The following is a 24,037-nucleotide window of genomic DNA, read 5'->3' as shown; positions in this document are numbered from 1 at the left end:
CTGAATCCATTCATAAGTTGGCATGATTGATAAACATCAGTAATGTATCAACAAAATCCCCTATATGGCTATATGGGGTCTGACTTCTGCACTAATCCAGCCCCCTTACAACTTCAAAGAACATCATCAATAGAGCCCCTTTATCAAAATGCAAATCATGAACAAGCTCCTTTTCGGGCCGGACCACGAGCCAAACGCCAATTCCAAACCCATCTCAAAAAAATTCGGGCCACTTATTTTCTGCCCAAACCCGCCCATCGGGCCATATTTTAGTACCCAAACCCTCACTTTTTCGGGTCGGGCCGCGGACCGGGCCACCCATGATCAAGTCTACTACAAACCAAGGAACCAAGAAAACTGATAAATTTAGGCTTGTACACAAGATGTGCATAAGAGGAGAGTTGGCTACACACAATCCCGATGACGTACCATCCTAAAATCAATTAATAATAGGAGAAGTAACCCATCAAGCTTATATATTAGTCAACCTCTCTCTAATGTTCGGATGTGGAATCACATGTGGGTTATTTTTCCAACAAAACCAACTCAACAAGTCATTTCATATATCTTCTAGGAGCAACAATGTCTATGTCTATGAAGTTTGTACAAGTATCTGTTTTTGACTATTTATTTATGTATTATTCCTTACATCAGTATGCTGAAAAGATCAGCACCTTCTAAAGCACTATATTGCCATATCCTAAACAATGGGGGAAAAGTTGAAAACTATGTGGTAAAGGTGCCAGTAAGACTCGGCATCTTGTCTAGGTATCGAAGAATGTTTTCTGCCATTTGTCGTGTATATGCATCTCCGTGATGGAAGGCAGTCACCACCGAAATATAGAATAACTTGTCTTGTGATACTAGAGACATAGATCTTTGCCCGCCTTTGAGTAAGAATCTCTCGATCATCCAAAACGCTTTCTGCCATAGACTTTCGTTCTTGTGGTATCTCACTGCTTTTAGCACGCGCTGTGTAACATTCATCTCATCAAGCATCTTCACAGTCTGCTCCACATCGACCTTCTCATCGAGTAATGTAGATAGTGCTGACAGTGCAGCTTCTGCCACCAAAACATTCGGGTGGTCGAGACATGCTAAGAGTCTCTCAATTGCCCCTGCTTCAATCAAGCAAAATGTTGTTTGTTGAGAGCATACGCCTTTGTGAGCTACACAGAGTTCTACTTTCGTTTTCTTTGAATACCGACTTGGCAAGGAGAATAGGTTGAAAAGCTTCTTTCGGGTTTTTTGTGGTGGCTTTGAGAGACGTATAGATTGTGTCGAGAGTTTCTCTAATGCTGTAGCGGCTAATGTTTGAACCTCGTCTCTTGATGTTTCCGTAAGCAAATCAGTTAACACCGCGGTAAAATTATGATATATCGCCTGAAACAGCATTTGAGGATCATACAATGTAGCTGTAAATCTGACTAGTACACCCACTAGACCCTCCATATACATACCCGCAAACCTGTTTTGTCTTGTTCCATTTCTTTGGATTCGATTTATCGATTGTAAGATTCCCGGGATTGTGTTCTTACTAAGTAAAGCAAGATTCAGAGTAAGGTTCTGATGTGGAAGTTTAGCCAGAAAAGAGACCGATAAAGCTTGCCTTTCGGTGATCTGACTAGGATCTGACGGGCCTACGATTAGTCCCTCCGGTTGTCCATTTGTCTTACAAAGTCTGTCGATTAGCAAATGCCCAATGTGGGATGAAAGTAGAGTTAAAAGTTTAATAGCTGAAATCGCTATTTCATCACTCGGGTTGTTAATAAGTTCAACAAGCGTGTAGCTCGCTTCACTTTCTTTGACAGCAGTAAAAACCGGATTATCTGACTTCTTAGATTTCGCCATGCAGTAAAGGATTCGGATAAGATTGAAATTCAGATCATCTGGGGAAGAGTTTTTAATCATGTAGATGATGTTGAACACAACATAGCTTGAAACCATTGTGTGGCCTTGACTATTTACTGTCAGATTCTCAAACCCAATCCCAGATTCGAGGATATTTGCTAGTATTGCTGATGCTTCTTTTAGTGAATCGACTGGTTCGCTATATATTTTTTTGGTGAACATTTCTTCAACCATAGTGCCTACTATTCCGGCTTCTACTAGTATCTTACCACTGGCGGAATAAGAGGATATTTGAGCTAAGGCTTTAAAGATGGCTTTTCTTGTTAAGGGATTTCCATCGTGCAGCATTTCGATGAGTACAGGAGATGTTCTCTCCGCAACATAGGTCTTGCTATCATCTTCAAGTGTTATTTCACCTAGATATGTCATCATTTCTAGCTTCCTATCCTCTGATCCTGCTCGTACAACATTCCATTACCCTAAGGCCATATAATAGCTCCCACCTAAGTGGGGTTTAGGGGTCAGATGTACGCAACCTTACCCTTGTTATTATAAACTAATAACAAAGAGGTCGTTTGCGAATGACCCAGGTAGCAAACATCATCTGCAACTTCACATAAATAATAAGTTCGATCACATCATTTAATGAGCTCCTACCTAAGTGGGGTTTAGGGGTCAAACATACGCAACCTTACCCTTGTCACTGATCTGAAAACAAAGAGGCCGTCACGATTGACCCTTGGTAGCAAACATCATCTGCAACTTCACATAAATAATAAGCTCGATCACATGATTTAATGAACTCCTACCTAAATGGGGGCTTGGGGGATCGGATGTACGCAACTTTAACCTTGTTATGTGAATGTATTGAGCAATACGTTTAGGGCTTTACCTTCAATAAGATTGTTGAGAAGAGGTTCCAAATAACCATTTTCAGCCATTAACTTGATGTTATAAGAACACTGCTCCATGTATCTCAAAACTTGATCAGCTGCTTCTGAAGCAAAGGTGTCTAATGATCTGTTGAATTTGGTTTGGATCAGAATAAGAATTCCGCCTGTGACACGACCCAATTTTTCTGACAGAAATTCACATTTCGAAAACTCAATTAGGAGCAACAACGCAGCATGTCTTATCGGTTGGAAGCTGCTTGACAGCATCTTGATTGTTGCAGAAACAGCTGGTGTCTTAACAATTTGCTCCTGTTTACGCAACAAAAACAGACCGAATCAAACAAATCGATCTAGTAAAGAATTTTGATTCTGGTTTTAGAGCGGAAGATGAATAGTTACAAACCTTTGCCTCGTGTTCCTGAACTAGTAGTCGTAAAATTTCTAATATAGCGATCCTCACTGCTCTGTCTCTTAACTCGAGAAGCCTAACGAGCAACGGAATAATCCCTATGTCGTAAACTTCTTTCGTTTTCATCGGATTCCTTTGGCAAATGCTTTGCAAATCCTTCAACGCTTCAAGTATCATACTCTCGGTACTGCCTATCGACAAGGCTGCACGGATGACTTTGAGTCGTGCAGAATCATTTCTGTCTTTCCACTCGTGTACTATGTTTCGTAAAGCAATATTAGGATTCATTGCCTTGCTCTCAAGCTTCTCCCCAGTGACAGGACATCTTACTTCCTCCGAATCACCATGTTTTTCAAAATAATCTGTGATCGCGCTCCTCTCAAATGTCGCTCCACTACTAACAGTCACCGGGTCATCCATCATTCGGTTTGTCAGTGGACAAACAAAACTCTTATACATCGGCTCCATATGTTGTGCAGCTTCCGTCACACTTCTTGACAACCTATTATTACTCGTGTTTCTTGCTCGAGATTGTCTTTCGCTACTTTCACTCGAACTTCTAAGGGCTTTCATTAGTTGCGGAATATCAAACATATGTGAATTTTCTGTCGAGACTTCCATGCTGATGGAGTAAAGATCTGCCTCGGTTTGCTGACTATTAGACTGCGTTTGTGGAACCGGACTGGCCTCAAGACGGAATTTTTTCATCTCGTCAGAGACTGTGCGGATTGTGATTCCTGCTGACTCATCATCCTTGAATGCAGATGTTGGCATTAAACTCAAGTCATGACCCATATGATTAACAATTTGTTCGAGTTGTTTTATCATATGCCTCGCTTCGTGTTTTGAAATGGTATGTCCATTTTGCTGAAGTTTCGACAAGATCCCTTTTGCTAAGTTACAGCTTTGAGATAAAGATTCGAGTATGTCGGTTTCATCATTCGAGATGTTATCTTTAGATTGAAGCTCCGAGATAGCTGAAGAAGTTCGGTAGAAGTAGCTTCCAATGGCAAGAATGTTCTTCTGCTCAATCTTTACATTAGGAATGGATGCTGTAATATCTGACAGTGATGCAAGAAGTTGTTTAGCTGCACTCATGATGTGCTTAACATCTCCATTCAACTGATGACAAGGGGCAAAGAGAAAGAGGGTATGTTAGATATGTTTTCGGATGGTTTATCCCACATTGATAAGTTAAAAGATAATGTGAACACTTAAGTCATTGGAATCCTTATCCCAGTGCTATATGGTTTTGGGATGGTATATCATTAGCTTATAAAGTGTGTGCACCTGTATGGTATTAATCTATGTTTAATTTACAAATTTTAAACATTAGCGCTTCTAGTATAGAAGTGTATGATGATAATGATTATTGTTGGTAGCGAAAACAAGATATCAGTATAGGATAGTTGAACCTTCATCCTACATGTGTGTTGAACTAACTTGATTGTCATTATTTCGGTGTTATATGTTACAAAATTCAATGTAAATAGGGTTTTTTGTTCAATGACTAGATCTTGACCAAGGTTAGGCCCAGACCTAGATTCCCCCAATGATTGTGCAACATAAATGCATAGCATATCACCTAGGTTGGAAATAGGAAATAGGATTCACAAATTCTTACGAGACACGGTCTCTAATTGGACCGACCCATTATATATTTTTTATAAGTAGGCATTAAGAATGATGTAAGTAGACATTTAAGATATTAAAAGTAGGCATTAAGGTAATGGTAAGTAAGCATTAAGGATAATGTAAATAGACATTAAAAACATGGTAAGTAGGCATTAATCTTTAATAGGTTGGGCCTGAGATACGTCTTTTAAAAAAAGGTCTCTCAAGAGACTAACTAAATAGGATTTGTGAATGCAGATAAATGTTTGTTAAGGAACGAGCTCAACCAAATGCTTTGCTAATGGTTGAAAACCCCATAATAATATGTGAAATTATATACACAATTACACTTCCTCACACGAGAGCTCTTTAGTTTAGAAGTGTCGATGCAATACATGTTGATTTCATACATGATGTTAAATATTTTATTTGAAATTAGGGTGGACAATGTGATTCGAAGCTGTGACTCATCTATTACATTGATTTCTAAAATTGAACCGACCCAACAAAAAATTTAAACCACTGAAAGGCCATAATATGTTATAAACTCTATCAATGTTTCAACTTGTTTTTCCTCCAAAGTATAAAATATTATCACATTCTAACCATCTCCTTACATCTCTTCTCATATACAATCTTGGGTGCCTAGATTTATGAATGTACCCTGTCTTTTTTCCTTTCCATATAACCCACCCTTTTCATATGCTAATAACGTTGGATTAATAAAATGTTGTTATATCAAAATTTTCATGTTGTTTACTGGAAAATCAAAGGACTAGGAGCATATAGATGAATAATTGTTAAACAGACCAACTCAACTAAAAGCTTAAGCTAATAGTTAAAGTCAATAGAATATGTTATATACTCTAACAATGACAACAACGATATAGAAAACAGGGATTTAGTAAAAAAATCAAACCGAATCTTGATCCGGAGTGCTTGGTGATTGTATTGACATTGCATCTGCTATAGCTTCCTGAATGGGATCACAAGTTATACATGAAAATGGTTGGTTAATAAGGTCATTGGAGCTGTTTTTGAATTAGTCACTGATTTTTGCTTTCAGATTACAATAAGTTGAACTTGTTGGCATTTCCTTTTCTACAATGTCTTAGGATGATTGACCAAGTCATTGTAGTTAGCAAAGTCTTGAAGCTTACTTGTTTAGTTAACTTTATACGTAATGTTGAGAATCCAGGGAAGATTTACAATTAGTCATATCCTTCCCTAGACTACCTTGTGATAAGAATAAAAATACTTTATACTTATGTGTATATATAATTATTAGAATAATTTGCGAATTATAACCTTATAGTTTAAGACTTTTGCGAATTACAGTCTTAATGTTTATTTTTTGCGAATTACAACCACCAAAGTATAAAATTTACTGCGTTCAAGCCAAATCATAATATCCACCATTTAACCAAAAATTGCTACGATAAAATAGTCAAATTATGTAATTTGGTCTGAACGCTAAAGTCTTTGATACTTTTATGTTTGTAATTTAAAAAATAAAAATTAAGACTACAACTCGCAAAAATACTAAATTTTAAGACTGTAATTTGCAAATTATTGTTATTACTAATATAATTTGTAATGCCTTATATTGAGTTTTTATTTGATCACCCATGTATTCCAATTCTAATGCATGTCAGCATAGCATCTTTTATAGTGGTAGGTATTGGCTTCAAATTTTTTTTGGTCTTCAGCATGTAACTTCAGTCTGATGGTAACCAACAAATAATTTACATGTATCCCACTTACCATATATCATTTTTTTTTGGCAATTATCTTAATTTCTTTTTAATCACATTCACAAATTTATTCTATTACTTTTTATAGTCGACTAATTTCTTCCACCCATTTATATTTCATTATGAATTAATATTACACCTGATAAATAAGAGTCGAGAAAAAATCAAAACACAAAGGTAAAAATTATTACATGGTATTTTCGCAAGTCCAAAACTCCAACTCAAAAGCTTAATATTTTGTATGTTAATGCTTAAACTTTGACCTTTTAAGCAAATGTTTTCTTTAAATTAAAAGTCATAATCATGATATATGATGAATTGTAAACATTATCTTTTCTATAATCTTTAATTTGACTTTATGTTACCGAGTCCAACGCAAGTGCACACACAAACAAGTCATAAATATTTGCAATGCAACTATTTAGGTTTTAAAAGTTTTTTAAGCCGATAAAAGATGAAATAAACCCTTTTATAAATAGTAAAAATTAAACAGAACGAAAAAAATTCCATCAACTTCTTTCCCCAAGACTCTTTTTCCCTCCGCCTACCAACTTGCTAAAAAAAATAAGGAAAAATTATCCAGAATAATTCTACTTATTGTCTATCTACTGTGAATAATTTCTACTATTGATTATTTTTAAATAATCTAACCTTTGTATATTATTTGCTGAGAGCACCCATTTTCATATTTTAACCAGTTAATGTAAATACCTACTAGCCGTTACACTAACTTCTTCCTTCTTATTCTTCTTCATTGGTCTTACCCTACCCCTCTTTGATGTTAGATACCTATAGTAGTCGGTTAAAATGTTGAAAGGAGTGTTGTTAGCAAATAATATACAAAGAATTATATTATTTAAAAATAATCAATAGCAGGAATTATTCACAGTCAATGGACAATAAATGGCATTATTTTACAGTTTTTCCAAGAAATAAAGTGCTTGTGGAACAAGTGACGTTAGTCAAACTTCCATTTTATTAGCGAAAAAACACACATTATGTTCTTCTGAATAATCGTATTGTTGTATCCTAAGCTATTTCACCACATGACCGAGAATAATACTATCACTTCCCGCAAATGACGACAAGAACACACCATACTCTAACAATTCTAGCTATCCCTTCCATAAAATCCGTCAATCATCAAATTTTTGTGGAAAAAAAAAATCAGTTTGCCAAATAATTACTACTATGATCAATCAATCTTGCCATGGGTCATTCTCCGCTATTACTTCGGATGGCTCAACTACTTCGGGTTCTGAAGCCCCTTCAGTTGCAACAGATTCTGATGAATTGTCTTCGGAAGAGTCCGGTGCTTCCTCTAATCTGCCCCATCTCCCTCCAAGGGCCATCGTCATCATCTCGTAAATTTTGTTTCCCAAGTCGGCTGGGCTGTCGGGCTGCACATGGTTTATATTTACATGTTATAACTAATATATACTGTCTCGATCTAGACTTTTGGTTGAACAAACTACTTTTATTTGCATGAGAATTTTGTTTGACTCACCGTGAATCCACTGGAGATGAGTGCGGTTTCATACATGAGATCCACAGCTCTTTTGGCATCAATGCTGTCAGGTGCATTCTTGCAGGCAGCCTGCATGCAGTAAAATAAACATATCGTTCAAATCATCCCAAACACATTAAGCAAAAGAAGGCACGGAGCTGGAAGATGGTGGTCAACAACAGAGGTTTCATGGACGCTTAAGGGAGTAACCTAATTATTCATTCATCTGTTTTGCATTCCGCATAAGCCCGGTCTACAACACAAAGCCCTATCATTAGAGAGGCCCCAAAAATCCATATTTTATAATTATTTATTTATTTATTATTTCAATAACTGCAAGGCACAAGCACATGAATAGTATTTTACACCAGAGTACCCAAGTAATAAAGAGTCAAATATTAATAATTGTTTCAAAATCTGTGAACTGATAAGAAAAATGCTAATACCTTCCGGCTATGCTATCTCTTTTTCAAAAATCCATTTCCTAGTTGAATAGTAAGTAATGGAGAGATTTTATCATAAACCAGTACTTTGATTTTTGTTCATATATTGTAACGGTCTAGAAAAAATTGGCATAGGAACCCTAAAATTTTTTAGACAGCCCTATGTCCTTAAGTTTGATCATCATGAATTCGCGATTCACGATGCATGAATTTGAAAAACAAAAGATGACAAAATAACTTACATGCAAGTCTTTCATAACAGGGTGATCAGGATTGATTTCCAAAATTCTCCTTCCCCTCATAAACTCTAGGCTTGAAGTGTCTCCAAGAGTTTGTGCCTTCATCAACCTAAAGTTGCCCAATATACAATCTCAAACTCAATGCAAACAACAAGACACAAAGTTCACTGAAAGACAGAATGACTTTTATACCTTTCCATGTTTGCTGACCATCCAAACTTCCCAGAAACAAGCACACAAGGGGAAGAGGCAAGACGTTTCGAGACTTGGACCTTAGCCACCTTATCACCAAGTTGTTGCTTCATCCAATCACAAAGAAGATTGTATTCCTGTTTCGTTTCCCGTTCTTTAACTTCATCCTCATCACCTTATGCAAAATTTTAATCAAGTTTAGAAATCCTTGATCTAAGCAGGCTAGTGGGAAACAGTCATCAAATTTACAATGGGATCTAAAAAGGCAGCCTAACCAAGTTCGAGGTCTTCCTTGCTGATGTCAACAAACTTCTTTTCTTTGTATGTCTGCAGGTTCTGGATGGCAACCTCATCTATAGGCTCAATCAAGAATAGAACCTGTAACAGTGATCAACAATGAGTATAGCTACACAATTAAGCAGCCATTAATGTATACAATTTCTTAAAAAAACAACTTCCACCCAATACGTTGCAGTAATGGCGGCCTATACATAATCTTGTTCAGCGAAAATTTCTATATCTGGTGATATACTTCATACACCACCACTCCCCCACTAATTCAGTTTCTTTGAAAATTGGATACCCTATACATCAAAGTTAATAAAACAAAATACATACCTCAATATCCTTTTGAATTAATTTCTCTAAAAATGGAGCACTCTTTGCACTTTTAAGGCTGTCTGTCGCCAAGTAGTAGATAGCATTTTGCTTCTCGCCCATGTTCTCAACATAATCATCTAGGCCTATCAAATCTTCCTCACTTTTTGAAGAGTAGAATCGCAAAAGAGGAGTGATACGTTTGTGATTTCCAGTGTCCTCGATACATCCTAATTTTAAAAACTTCCCAAAGTTCTCCCAAAATTTTTTGTAGTCCTGAAGCAAGTTCATACTGAACAGTGAGAAAATATCGAGACGGGGAAAACATACAGAAACAGAAAAGTGGAGCACAACTAACCTCCTTGTTTTCAGCCTCTGCCAAATCTTGGATCATGTCAAATGTCTTTCGTACAAGTCTTTTTCTCATGATTCTTACCTGAATTACAATGAAATCAAGTTTTTATAAACAACAGCTCATTAACTAAAAGAATAATCAAATATATGACTTCAGAGAAGAAAAAAATACATAAAAGAGCAAGCAATAATAGTAAATGAACATAACAAACTGGGAAGTAGGCCTTACAATTCGGCTCTCTTGAAGAATTTCTCGAGAAACATTAAGTGGAAGATCGTCAGAATCCACCACACCCTTCACAAAGCTCAAATATCGAGGGAACTGTAAAGCAAACAAAAAAGGAATTATATCAATCATGAAATTCCGTAATCATCCATAAATTTCATAGATCTTAAACTCTACGGATTACATTTGGGTAAACAAATTATGGACATGGCACCACATTTTAGAATATTCCCTTATAGTACAGTCTGGTCGCGAGTTAATTTAGAGTTTCGAGACAAAAAATAAATGTAGGACTACTTACCAATTCACCATCAAAATCATCTGAAATAAACACTCGTTTAACATATAGCCGTATGTTCTTTGTTTTTGGATTAATAACGTCTTCGTTATTCATAGGTGCCATCCCAGGGATATAAAGCACACTACGAAATTCGACTTCTCCCTGTATGTTATTCGACCATACCAGATGTCAAGTAAACGAATGGTCGGTTCATATCAAATTAGGAGAAAGCAACAAAAAACTAGATGCGTCATACCTCTGTTGTGAAGTGGGTATATGCAACTGGATCCAAGAATTCATTGAATGTTTTCTTGTAAAATTCATAGTATTCCTCTTTCGGAACATCTTTAGCACTTCGCATCTACAATGTAAAATCATATTGCATCGTGTATTGTCAAGCATACAAGCATGGGAAAAGTTCCAATGAAAATTTGTCATATTTGAAGATCAAGATGAAATAAAAGAACAATGCAACTCACCCATATAGGCTTGGTCTCATTAGTCAACTCCCAGTCCCAATATTTCTCGGTGACCGTCTTCTTTTTCTCACCCTGGAAAAGAACAAAAGTTAGGACGAAGTACCAATACAAAGACAAACAACAGCTGCAGGCGTGGACAGGATATACCTCAGGTTTTTCTTCTCCCTCTTTCGGTTCTACATCTTCCTCCACCTGCAAGATCAGAAAAAAGTTCGCACAAGACAAAAAGTGAAAAAAATGTTCCTTAACAATCATCAAGATGTTGACAATAATATTAAATATTCTTCATTCAGGAACTTAAAATACGCTATCAGAGACAAGCTCTTCAGTCCAAAGTCGTGTGAACTAGATTTCTAAGCATACCAAGAGGGAACAAACAAAGCTGATGAAAGAGACGCAACAAAAACCCTATTTGAAAGAACAAATAGAATTCACTAAACCTAGATCAGATATAAGGAAATAAAAAACAGATTTACATAAATTAGTGAAATAGATAAGCAGAATAAAATTGAAACAAATATTCAAGAGCAATTAATATTAAAAGGTAAGTGTCCCCTAGATGCCCTATACAAAATAAATGATTAAAAGGTATAGTTAGTAAGTAAATTCTGTCTTGATCCAAAATTCCATCTTACACAATCCAGCAAAAACTATAGAAATGGATTTCAAGTTAGTTCAGAATGGATTTACTAACTGAAAAGACTACATAATTTCACAATCCATTCCTGATCCACTTGACTTCCATATTGGCTAGCATATGCAAAGAAACTCCTACAGACCCCACATATGATGACTCATTATACAGATTTTCTACTAATAAACTACACTTTTTACTAATAAACTCCTAATACAATATGTAATTATACAAGAAAAAAGGAAAAATAGGTTACCTCAACAGTTCTTGATTTTTCTTGCCATGTGTAAATTGGAAAAGAAACAAATTGTGAATAGTTCTTCACTAAATTTTGAATCCTGACAGGGTCCGAGAATTCATATTTGTCATCAGGCTGGACAGAAATGAAAATAGTAGTTAGCAAACCGAACAGCGAGAAAAAACATTGGCTTCACCAGAAGCAAGAGACACGAAATCAAATAGATATATGTGGGCTCCCTGTGGTTCATTAGGTGTATATGAAATATTCTAGTCTTGAAGCCAAACAGATAGCAGAAAATGTAAATAGCAAGCACATTAAAGTAGCCACGAACATATAGTACTTCAATGACTTTCATCGAATTAGAAAACGATACAATTACTGTACACAGGGAATTCAGATGTAAATTTAGTTATACCCTTAAGTACAAAGTGATTTGTGTTCCACGCTTCAATAGCTTCTCAGGATCAGTCTCTTCCCTGATGACATATGAGCTACTGTCTGCTACTGCTTCCCAAACATACTGCTTGTCAGACCTTGGGCTCTTCGTAGACACGACAACCTGATAAATAATACAATTTAATGGTTAATAAGTTGTGCACTAATTAAAATCAAGAAATATGCATGTAAGAACACAGTACCCTCTCCGCAACCAAAAAGGCAGAGTAAAATCCAACACCAAATTGTCCAATTAAACCATTATCAGCACCAAGATCTTTGTTTTCCTGCACATGAAAAAATTCATTAGATAAAATAAATATTACACATATCGTAAAAGGATCATTTAATCAAAATCTACAAATAACAAGAGTATCCAACTATCCATCATTCGGTACCTTCAGTGCCTTTAAGAACTTTGAGGTGCCGCTCTGTGCAATAGTTCCTAAGCAATCAACAAGCTCCTCTTTTGTCATCCCAATACCCGAATCACTAACAATTACAGTGAATGTGAAGTCAGATTTGAATCATTTCATCAAACCCATTAATATCATCACAGTAGAGACAGAACGAATACATACGTAATTGTGATAGTCCCATTATCAGGATCAGGTTTGATGCGAATCTCAAGTTCTCCTGCTTCTCCTAACAAAGAGGGCTCGGTGACACTTAAAAATCTTAGCTTGTCCAATGCATCACTTGCATTACTGGACCCAAAAAATAGAAGTAATCAACACCTGTTATATATCTATACCAAACTTTTTTGTACCATTAATGGAGCAACTACAGTTTTACAAACTACAGAAAAAACTTCAGTGGAAAAGGCAAAGTTCATACCTGACAAGTTCTCTAAGAAACACTTCCTTATGACTGTATAGACTATGGACAATCAAATCCAACAACCTACTCACCTGCAATCAAACGATTAAGAAACTATCAATGGAAGCAACATAAACCCAATTGGATTGTATTCCCAATATTAAGATTTTACCATACAACTTTGTTCTAGCTTTAAATTAGACCAGTAGTGTATCCAATAAGGCAACAACAATATACCAATAAGCAAAAATTGACATCTCAAAACTACAGTAAATACAGTAATACTTCCTTGAGCTATGTTAAGAACCAAATTTAATCAAAACTACAGATTTATGAAGCCAAAACCCATAAAAGAAACAAAATTCAACCCACCTCGAAAGTGTTAGCAACTTTCAATGGCATAAAACATAAACCCAAATGGATTGAATTTCCACCATGAAATTCTTTCCACACAACTTTCTACTAGCTTTAAATCGTACCAATAATGTACCCAATAAGGAAACAACACAACATTATACCAATAGCCAAACTTAAGATTTCAATACTGCAATAACTATATCAATAGCCAAAATTAATGCAAGACTACTGCTTTATATAAACTCAAACCCATAAAAAATACTCCCAAATCAATTTTTTTAAGTAAAAAATGGAACCCACCTCAGCTTGATACTCAAACTTCTCACCAGAAGCCTCAGGAGCCTCTTGTTCAGCAACAGCAGCATCACATCGAACAGATAATTTATTGGGTTTCCTTCGAAAATTCTTAGAAATGCTAAATTTAGGACAATTTCTGGGCAATTTATTATGTGGGCAAAAACTGCTGCTAAGGTTGAATACTTTGCTTTTTAGGGCAAATGAAGAAGAAGAAGAGGGAAGAGAAGCCAAAGAAGCAGATTGTAAACTCCTGCTGAGAACAGGCGCCATGGAAGGTGGATGAAGATAAGTGATAAGAGACTGATAAATGAAGTAAAACCCTCTCTCCTTTGTTTCTCTTTCTATAGGGTTTTAGACAGAGAGAGGAGAGGTTTCTAGAATTTAAGAGAAATTGCAAATTTTGGGGAAGCCAAATGGGTTGAGGCAGTTTTTGGACCGTTGCGCGTGGAATGTAAGGCGTAGATGCTTCCCACGTCAACAATAACATTACATTATCGTTTCAAAGTGGAAATACGTGGTCTCTTCGGAGACTGTCTTTTTAACAATCGTATCACAACTCCAATTCATTAGAGATTTATGTCTATTTATCGTATTTTTAATGCATACTTACGTTATTATTAATGCTTATTTGTCGTATCTTTAATGTCTACTTTCAATATCTTAAATGTCTACTTACATTATCTTAATGCCTACTTACAATATTATACAAAATATATAATGAATTGGCTCAATTGAAAATGGTCTCTCAAAGAGACCGTCTTTCACAAGAATTTGTATATCGAAAAACCTAACAAAAATACTTATATACCTAGAACACCATTTGGTTTCGTCACTAAAATCAAACCAAATAACCAAATTAGAAAATGTATATAAGTTTAAAAATAATTTAGTTCAGCATGTTCTATTGTGCATCTTTTTAAAAAATTAATTTATAAGTTTAGACTTTTTATTCTATTTAATTACACTTTTTATCTCATACTCTTTAAATCTAAGACCGATATACATTATTTTAGTATGTGCTAAGTCCATACAAGATCAACTCATATACGGAGTGAAAATTGTTATTTGTTTAAGACATAAGAATGAGTTGAACCGTTAAACAAAATTGGGTATTCGCTAACCATTCAAGAAAAAATCAAACTAGATAATTGAGCCCGTAAATCGAATTAAATAACTAAATTACGATTTGGTTTGGTTTGATTATGATTTTGACCAAACTTTATGTAGTCCTAACAATTGTGCAAAATAGAGTCAACCCATCGAACCGAAAATATAATTTATTTTGGCTTATCCAAATCAACATGATATTCAACCAATCCGAATGGTCACTTGCATGGATAGTGTTAGGCCATATTGGGAAGAAAATTCTTTTTTTTTTGGAATCGTTTGTCACAGTAGATTATTTCTTTGTCATTTTGAGTTTGCTAAGAACATCAGTGTCACATATATCTCACTTATTTCTCTCAATTAAAATATGCTCATGAGCTTTTAGAGCGTGCTATGATTGTCAATTGCAAGCTTGTTGCTATTCCATTAGACATTACTCCATTTGTCCCACTGAATTTTTACCATAACTCAAAAAATTCTCATTTCTCACGGGGAACATCTATCTAAAGTTAGTGCTGACTATGGCTTATCAGTTCTTACTGCTACTTTATACCACAAACTTAACAAGTTCTCTTCGAGACTTCTAAAGTTCTACTCACCTGAAAATTTCCCATGCACAATCAAGTGTGTTTGTTCATGCATGACCCATGAATTCCTCACTTTAATGCTTAGAAGAGTACATGAACATGAGTACTCCGTACTAAGATTTTAAACAACAAAAAATTTGAATCAGTTTTACTTCTAATACAGAATAAGCCAAGACTCAACTTCTAAACTTGTACATACTTCATACTTCTATAATCTACATACACCACTTAGTTAAGATTTTTTCACAAAAAAAAAAAAAAAAATTGCCTTTATATAATTTCACAAAAAATAATACGACTTATTGCTATTCCGTAGGACTACTAGGTGTCGGATGCTAACAAACAAGTCATTTTGTACTTTTAACTGTTTCTGTATAGATTTGGCGCAACACCCTCGCTGGCACGACTGAAATAAGTCATTTGGTTCTCAGCTCTTAATCATTCAACGCAAACAGGGGATTTTGTTCAATCACGTTAAGTTCTCACGCCTCATGAACTGAGTTAACTTGGCTTTCACCTCAGAAGGTATACGAACAGGGCGGTAATTTTTATCGAGCCAGACAGCAGTTGCTTTAGCTTCGAGTACAGGCTGCCAAACAAAAGATGTAGTTTCAATAAAGAGGATCACACGGGAAAAACCAATAATACTACAGCAGCAAAGTATCAAATAAGCGAAGGGGCAAGACCCATGATACCTCTTCGTTTGGTAATTTGTAAATGAAGTGTTCAAAGAACAAGCGAACTGCCGAGAAATCTGAGATTCTCACCTTCACCATAAACCTGTCTCCACTCTATTAAGGCGTCAAATCACGTTTGAGTAAAGAAATCGAAGTAAGAAATTATATAAGTAGCATTTTATTCTAGATTACAAGATTACATCGAATTTGCCTATATTCTTATCCGATACACTAAATCATGCCCACTAATATTTGTTAGTCTTCATCACATGAGAATTAGAATGTTTCTTTGAAGAAATCAAAATATTATTTAGCAAATTGACCTCTTTCCATTTGCATGGACTGAAGGGTGAGACTACTTACTAACAGGATTCATGATACAAATAACTAAACAAGAACGATGCAAGAGTGAAAACTGAAGGTTGCAGCAACTATTGTCAGCAAATACTGTAAGCATACCCTAAGAGGTGCAAGGTATTTGAGAGAAAGTTCAGATAACGCAAGTGCATCACCACTGCGAGCAACTGCATCCGCACTCAGACCAATGCTTTCTAGAAGCTCATGACGTCCTGGATTACACTAATTGTTAGAATCAAATTGAACATTCAGTACAAAGGTCAATGTAGATAAACATTTTAGTAGTCAATTAACAGTGAGGGAAAATATCAAAGCAAATAATCAAAATAAGAGAGTCCAACAGTATCCACAAATATTCCCACATAGCCAGCAACAGAACATACATCAATAAAACAAAAAAATAGAGGACCTGGTCAAGACTTAGATACACATGAGATAAAAGAGAATTCCACTCTTTTTTGGACTTATTTTTAGAATATATGATTATAAGCTCAAAAACATTTATGACATCAATATCAACTCCAAAGCCCTTCTCGAGCTTCAGCAGTTGTAGGGATCTGTATTAGACCTGTTCAATGGGTCGAGGATCTGATAAAAGCAGACTTTCATCAAATTACACTAGGAGGACGCTCTAACATAACACATTCTCGACCATATAATTCATGCATAACCCTCGGCGAAGTGTGAACAAAGGTCATGTTTCATGTATCAAGGGGCTGAATTCTATCATCCGTTTTTTTGTAAGAAAAGAAAAGGAGTAGATGAATTTAGCTCTAGAAATCTACACGACAAGAGAGAGGAATGAATGAAGGAGACTTTGGGAATTCGGAGGACAATCACTAGGACTAGATTATAGGTTCATGAAGTTGACTCTAATTCATGGGATTAAGACTTTGACATTTTTGTTGCTTTATTTTTGAATGAAATATGCATCATAAAGTGGGTTTAGAATGCAAAGGGATGGGTGATGGGCTTCATTCTTTGATCAGCACTTTTTTGGTTTTAATGGTTTATTGTCAACAAGAAATTAGCGGCAAGATGTACAAACAACACCAGTCTTGAAAAGCTCAGCACAGCCAGCATCTTTTCTCACAAAGATTTGGTTATGATCTTTGCCTTACCTTACACATTGGAATCCCTAATTACAATGTAAGCACCAAAAGAAGCTCACTGTAATTGTTCATTGGCCATTGCATTTGAATAATATAGACTAAAATTCAGCTTTAGCCTATACGGAAAAAAGGCGACAATGATGACAAACATAGTGCAAAATTAAGACATCATCATATCATGTCGTTTGAGTTGTAAAGGTTTTCGAATCTACCGAGCTGTTTGAGTTGTAAAGGTTTTCAGATCTACCAAGTTGATATTATATACATTGAAAAGTCTAATAAACTGCGTTTTAGGCAAGTTTAAGGAATATCTTGTGGCTTTGGCCCATATTTGGCGGTACAACAACCACATCAACACTGTTAATGGCTTAATGCAACACCACGCCCGATACTGCAGTCGCAAACAAATCACATTTTGCCCTATGATGATGAAAAATAACGTAACGTATAAAGAGCAACAAGCAAGAATAACTCGAATGCTATTGGAATGAAAAAAATCGCCCACCTAGAACCCCATGTAATCATGACTCCTTCACTAAAATCTACCACAATAATCCTCAAAAATGAATAATTCTATGGAGAGCCATCGATGCATTGAGCTTGGTAACATGTTCTGATGTTCATTGATGCAATCAAGCCACTACAAAATTATGAGCTGCCAATTTCAAAGTTATACCACATTGATATTTCCTAATAATCACGAAAAAATCTGCAGATGTAACAGAGTGTTTTGACTGAATATGTACAAGAGCATAGCATCTTTTCCAAGATAATTGTACATATTGGTATATCTCACAGAAAGGTCCATTTAGATTTTAGGAAAATTCGTTGTGAATAATCCAACTTATTTTCCATTACTTGCCAATAATCCCACCTTTTGAAATTTTTTTAATAATTCAACCTTTGTTTTCAGTTTGTTGTCAATGGACTTTTCAAAAAATGACCTGCTATATTAGGTTACCTCTTATCTTCTTCTTTCTTTATAATAATCCAATCTATTTCCCATTACCTGCCAATAATCCCACCTTTTAAATTTTTTTTTAATAATCCAACTTGTGCTGTCAGTTTGCTGCCAATAGACCTTTCAAAAAGCTAAATGAAATTGCTATTATCCAAACTTATGAAGTTGATCATTGAATAAATAGTAATTGTCTTTACATACATATCCCATCAATTAAGGGTGTTCAAAAAATCCGACCCACTGACCCACATCCTAAATGGCAGATCAATTTTTTTAAAAAATAATATAATCCAAGTCGGGTACCTGACCCGCCTTATCCAGGTTGGGTCATGGGCCACAAAATATATTGAGTGGAAAATTATACTACCCCCTTAAATCAGTGGCAAAGAGAAATTGAGTATTTTAAAAATTGTGGATCTTTTGATAATAATTGAAGAGAAAATGTGTTAAAGAAATTAAAAAAGACTTAACATGTATAGATTCGATATGTTGGATAACTATAAACTAGTGGCAAAGAGAAATTGAGTATTTAGCTTCTTGAAGGGTCCATTAGCAACAAAATGAAAATAAATGTTGGATTATTAAAATAAGATTCAAAAGATTGGATTATTGGCGGATAATGGAAAATAGGTTGGATTATTATAAAGAAGGAGAAATGAAAGGTAACCTGATATAGCAGGTCATTTTCTAAAGGGTCCATTGGTAACAAACCAAAAGCAAAGGTTGGATTACTATAAAAATTTCAAAAGATGGGATTATTGGCAGGTAATCGAATATTGGTCGGATTATTCACAATAATTTTTCCTAGATTTTAAAATGATAAAAAAACAGAGGAAGGGCTACAGTGAGTTATGAACGCCCATATGAAAGCATCACTTACAGCAAAAAAAAGGCAAAATGTTAAATGTTACATCAAAAAATATTACTAGAATGCAAGCCATAGATTAATTAAAAAGAATGACATCAGTAGTTCAATACGTACCATGTTGACAGTAACTGGCGTAGATAGCATTGTTGACAACACCATACTGATCCAATTCATAGTCACGTACTTTCAGCTCAACCTCTAGAAACCCATTCATTCTGGAAATATGACAGAAAGTTCACCATGGCATTAACAGTATATTAAGAATAAAGTCACACTCAATAATTCAATGTAAATCAAGACTTTCAGACACAAATGTCAAAGAAAACAATAACTTTGACGGCATTAAGGTTTTCCTCATATAAATTTTTGACCTATCCGATTAGGTGTATGGATAGAATTATAGCATGTTGTGTCCCTCAAATTTGGGCCACACAACATCAATGTTTATGTGGGTCGAACCGTTGAAAGAACATTCTTGACTCTGGTCAATTTTCACCTTAAGGAAACATAGCTGTCAGCCTGTCATATAGAGACCTCATGAAAAACACATTATTTCACTTTAAGCATCTTTAGACTTAAAGAGGGATATTTGCTTTCTAAAAATCTCTTGACACGAAGCAAAATAACTTTAACGGCCTATTTATTTGAATATTGCATTAATAGAAAAGAAACCAGCTTTCCCATCAAAAATACAAAGTATATTAAGCTTACTCTGTCCCACTCATTTTGCAACATTTGAGTTAAAAAGCTCTCACGTCGCATTTTACAACATTTAAGTTAAAAAAGCTCTCACGTCACATCGAAATTTGAAATATTGCAACATTGGAGTTTATGAGCTCTCACATTTGAGTTAGCTCATGCGTTCTATTCCTTTTTCTTTTTCAGGATGCTTCAAATTGAATGTCCTAAATTTTTATAAATCCTACCCATTAGATGCACAATCCGAATAAGTATGCAACTTAATTTTGGCACCTAGCTCAAGAATCAAAATGGGTAAATCCATCACTTTATGAGTGTCAAGGCCATCTTACTTTAACTTGTATACTCATATATCTGAATACATATCCGATAATTAAATTTGGGTTTTTTTTTATGAAAATACCCCAAAAATTGAACCAAATTGAAGTGTTTTTAAGTATTATACCCAAAGGACATAAATTGACCCAAAGAACAACATCTGACATCCATTTACAATCTACAGAGTACAATAAAAAAAAATTCAGAACCACACACAATGGGACATGTAAACAAAACTCAATCGTAACCTAGGAGGCGAGGGACCTTCCCTACACGAGATCTAAAACTTAAACACACTACCGATCTACTTGCAGATTTACTACCTCAGCAATACCGCCCAATGATTTAAACAACTAATGACTAAAGAATAGGATGAAAAATGGGAGAGGATCCATGTCAAACAAGATAAACAAAATAATGCAAAATCTCAGATGTGTTTGCAGCTGCAGTAATGGTCATGAAACCACTTTCATGGTCAATGTAAACTGTTTTGTGGTTTTCAGGGCTTATATTGCGATCGCGATTATCTCAAAATCTTTACAACGTGTCGTGATATGGTGATACATTCGCAACTGTTCATATGACACATTGAATCATGACTTTGGTAGGTGATATAGCTCCGATTCAGTGCTACATATGCAATCTGATGCAAGAGGCGAAGGGCAAACACAAAATAGGCGTTATAACTCCCTCCACTTTGTAACCAATCTCGACATGTATTGTATTGAATGTGTCTGTACTATTATAAATGATTAGTGAACCATAAAATCTTAACTTGATTTTCTTTTAAGTCATATAAGATCCAAAGGTGTATTACCAAGTAACTTTCATCTAACATCTTCACAAGTACATTTAGTAAAGAATCATCAATCACACTTGGTTGAAAAGATAAGTATCAAAGTCGATTGGACATTCTAGGCTCGACTAAGTAAAGCATCAATGATGGTGCTAGTGAAGCATCATCAATCGAACTTGGCTCAAAAGCACAGTGCAAAAAATACGAATTCGGTCATGATAGCAAAGACGGTCGCAAAAACGAATTTTATTTCAGTTGTAAGCAGAAAAACCTTTACATATGGTCACAATACAGTGATACGACTTAATTTTACACTATGCTCAAAAGCCAAGTATCAAAATCAAAGGGCTCAATGACCCGAGATGGTTGAGTAAAGCATCAAAGGTCATCATGTGAAGGATACGCATACTGAAAAATCATGATCATCGACAATATAACTTGGCCCAAAAGTCGAGCATTAAACTTAGTCATTACTCGAACACATGAGGGCTCATAGGCCCGACATGGTGAGTAACTCATCAACATCTTCACTTGTTGCTCCAAGTGAAGAATCATCAATCTCACTAGGCTCTCAATCCAAGTATCAAATCACGTTGCTTGAAAATCTGGGGCTTGTTGGCCCTAAGTGAGAATAATGCGAGTGAAGAATGACTAGTTTAACATGGTTTAAACGAATTATCAAAATCTTCTTGTTACTTGGCATCTAAAGGCTTATTGACAAAATTAACACTTTACAAACACACACATAATAAGACCAACTATACCCTTGAGGAACATGACACAAGCAGCTACGACAACGGTTACGCACCAGATCCTCTTATGTTGAACTACCTAAAGTTGTGGGAAAAGTTTGAATCTAGGGAAGGAATGGCACCAAGTTAACTATTTAGTATTTTTATTTATGGACTTATGCTATGATGTTATCTAGTTGTAGTTTGTGCTTAATCATGAAGCAAACAGCTCTAGTTCCTAGTCTTCCGCTAATCTATCATATGTTCTTTAACTACAATTAGAACCCTTAATACTCAAGCGGTTTTAGTTCCATACACCATCATAGCCACCTCCCAGTCACTCTCAATCACTTGGAAGAGGTAAAATTCTTGAAATCGGCCCCGAGGAAGTCTATTGTAAGCACTACAAATACCCCCTCATGACAGATCCAAGGTAAGCAACCACCAAGCATTTACCACCATTTCTACTATCAGCATACAATTCACTCCTCTCTCAACATCACGTGTGGCCATTGGAGGGGTCTTTTGAGCTATTTGCTGAGATCAGAGGATAATTAAAACATTCCAAAAAGTTCTAATATAAACTCACACTCACAAAATCAATCGGATCTCCAGCGGAAACATGACTAGTGCCCATTCTATTCAATTGTGTGTTAAAGTAAAGCTAACTCCAATGTTAGCATGGCATTCCTACTGTTACCTTCCATAAAACTTACCAACACAGAACTGCCTTTCAAGTTTCAACACATAGAAAACCCAAAACACAAATTTATCCAAAACACACATTTCAGAAAAACACAATTATCAGATTAGGGTTATAGACACAAACTTGTAATTCAACTGAAAACCTAACAAACCCAATTCACGGTTCAACAAATAAATCGTGTAACAAAAACCAAAAGAAAAAAAGAAAAAAGCAGAGAAATTACCCTTTGCCACTCCTAAGATCAAATGGAGCACCATTAACAGCGTAGATAGGAGAAATTGAGCGCCTGGAAAACGAGGAAATAGGGCATCGACGGTTCAAGACCAATAGGTGAGAAACAGATTGAGGGTGAGGAGAAGATGGATAGAGAATAGGGAGTGAAGGAGACTTGACATGTGACACCATGAACGGAGAAAGAGTCTGCATCGTTGATGAATTGTGATGAATTTCTGTAAATTCACTCCATTGTCAATTGTCATGAATTCATCACATTTCACTTTTTAGTCATTTCTTTGGTCACCTTTTAGAAAACCTAACCTTGTGAGTTTTGATTATGAAGATCCGTTTAGTATTCACTATTCACTAATCTTTGATCAAGACGGTAAGACCATGTTTTATTTGGATCTTTTAGTTTAACGTTGGTGAGTGAAAAAAAATAAAACATCATATTAAATTATATTACACAAATCCTTGTGAAAGACGGTCTCTTTGAGAAACTATTTCTAGTTAGGTCTATCCATAAAGGAAAAAATATAGAGCAAGTTACTTGGTTAGCATTAAGGATATTATAAATACTGTACGTTTACTCGGTGGACCTTAAGAATAATGTAAGTTGGCATTAAAGATGATATAAGTGAGCATTAAGAATGATGTAAGTGGTCATTAGCCATTATGGATGATGTAAGTAGACATTAAGGATGATTTAAGTAGGCACTAAGGACACTGTAAGTAGGTATTTAAAAATTTTGTAAGTAAGCATTAAGGACATTGTAAGAAGACATTAAAAATATAATAAGTAGACATTAAAGATGATGTAAGTGGACATTAAGCATGATGTAAGTGCGCACTAAAAATACACTAAGTAGGCATTTAACTTTATTGATTTGGACCTGAAAAACGTCTCTCAAGGCCAGTCTCTCAAGAGGTTGACTTTTTTTTCTACTTTTTGATCGTTTGGATTCATAACTAATATTGCATCATTGAAGACAAACCATAACCAAAGTAAATGTGTTACAAATACTAGAAAGTTGTCGAAAGAGCTATCTATGAGCTACTTCTTTACATTCAAGATAACAAAATATGAAACCAAAAGAATTCTTAAGGAACAAAATATAGCCCATGACTAGTCCTTAACTATAAAGCATCGATAATGCATTTAACATTGCCTTCAAGTATACATTCTTCCATTCATGAAGCTTGGCAAGATCAGTACTTCAACCAAGTATAAGTCTTGTATAAATCTAATTCATATTATTTTCGAATGCATCAACATAATAA

The 24,037-nt window shown here is 35.3% G+C and overlaps 3 protein-coding genes across 3 annotated transcripts; all 3 read right to left on the bottom strand.

Moving 5' to 3' along the window:
* Positions 1 to 527: 527 nt before the first annotated feature.
* Positions 528 to 5,841, bottom strand: LOC130821083 (putative U-box domain-containing protein 42). Its single transcript, XM_057686699.1, has 4 exons — positions 5,687 to 5,841; positions 3,148 to 4,275; positions 2,744 to 3,053; positions 528 to 2,306 (listed from the first exon to the last, which is right to left on the bottom strand). Exons 1-4 carry the CDS (start codon positions 5,723 to 5,725, stop codon positions 727 to 729), a joined length of 3,057 nt encoding a protein of 1,018 aa, XP_057542682.1. The 5' UTR covers positions 5,726 to 5,841; the 3' UTR covers positions 528 to 726.
* A 1,638-nt stretch (positions 5,842 to 7,479) lies between these two features.
* On the bottom strand, positions 7,480 to 14,050 carry LOC130821081 (heat shock protein 90-5, chloroplastic). Its single transcript, XM_057686697.1, has 19 exons — positions 13,625 to 14,050; positions 12,986 to 13,059; positions 12,730 to 12,855; positions 12,547 to 12,640; positions 12,352 to 12,435; positions 12,129 to 12,272; positions 11,729 to 11,845; positions 10,986 to 11,030; positions 10,839 to 10,910; positions 10,616 to 10,720; positions 10,381 to 10,521; positions 10,083 to 10,175; positions 9,858 to 9,935; positions 9,521 to 9,775; positions 9,178 to 9,280; positions 8,903 to 9,077; positions 8,714 to 8,819; positions 8,029 to 8,118; positions 7,480 to 7,921 (listed from the first exon to the last, which is right to left on the bottom strand). The coding sequence occupies exons 1-19, from the start codon at positions 13,889 to 13,891 to the stop codon at positions 7,721 to 7,723; spliced, it is 2,370 nt and encodes a 789-aa protein (XP_057542680.1). The 5' UTR covers positions 13,892 to 14,050; the 3' UTR covers positions 7,480 to 7,720.
* Positions 14,051 to 15,380: 1,330 nt separating this feature from the next.
* On the bottom strand, positions 15,381 to 23,111 carry LOC130821082 (acyl-acyl carrier protein thioesterase TE3, chloroplastic-like). Its single transcript, XM_057686698.1, has 5 exons — positions 22,764 to 23,111; positions 19,405 to 19,505; positions 16,452 to 16,561; positions 16,011 to 16,106; positions 15,381 to 15,904 (listed from the first exon to the last, which is right to left on the bottom strand). Exons 1-5 carry the CDS (start codon positions 22,964 to 22,966, stop codon positions 15,785 to 15,787), a joined length of 630 nt encoding a protein of 209 aa, XP_057542681.1. The 5' UTR covers positions 22,967 to 23,111; the 3' UTR covers positions 15,381 to 15,784.
* Between the last annotated feature and the right edge of the window lie 926 nt (positions 23,112 to 24,037).

This window comes from Amaranthus tricolor, chromosome 8 (assembly GCF_026212465.1).
Source record: "Amaranthus tricolor cultivar Red isolate AtriRed21 chromosome 8, ASM2621246v1, whole genome shotgun sequence".
Taxonomy (NCBI): domain Eukaryota; kingdom Viridiplantae; phylum Streptophyta; class Magnoliopsida; order Caryophyllales; family Amaranthaceae; genus Amaranthus; species Amaranthus tricolor.
This window is presented reverse-complemented; position numbering and strand designations above follow the sequence as displayed.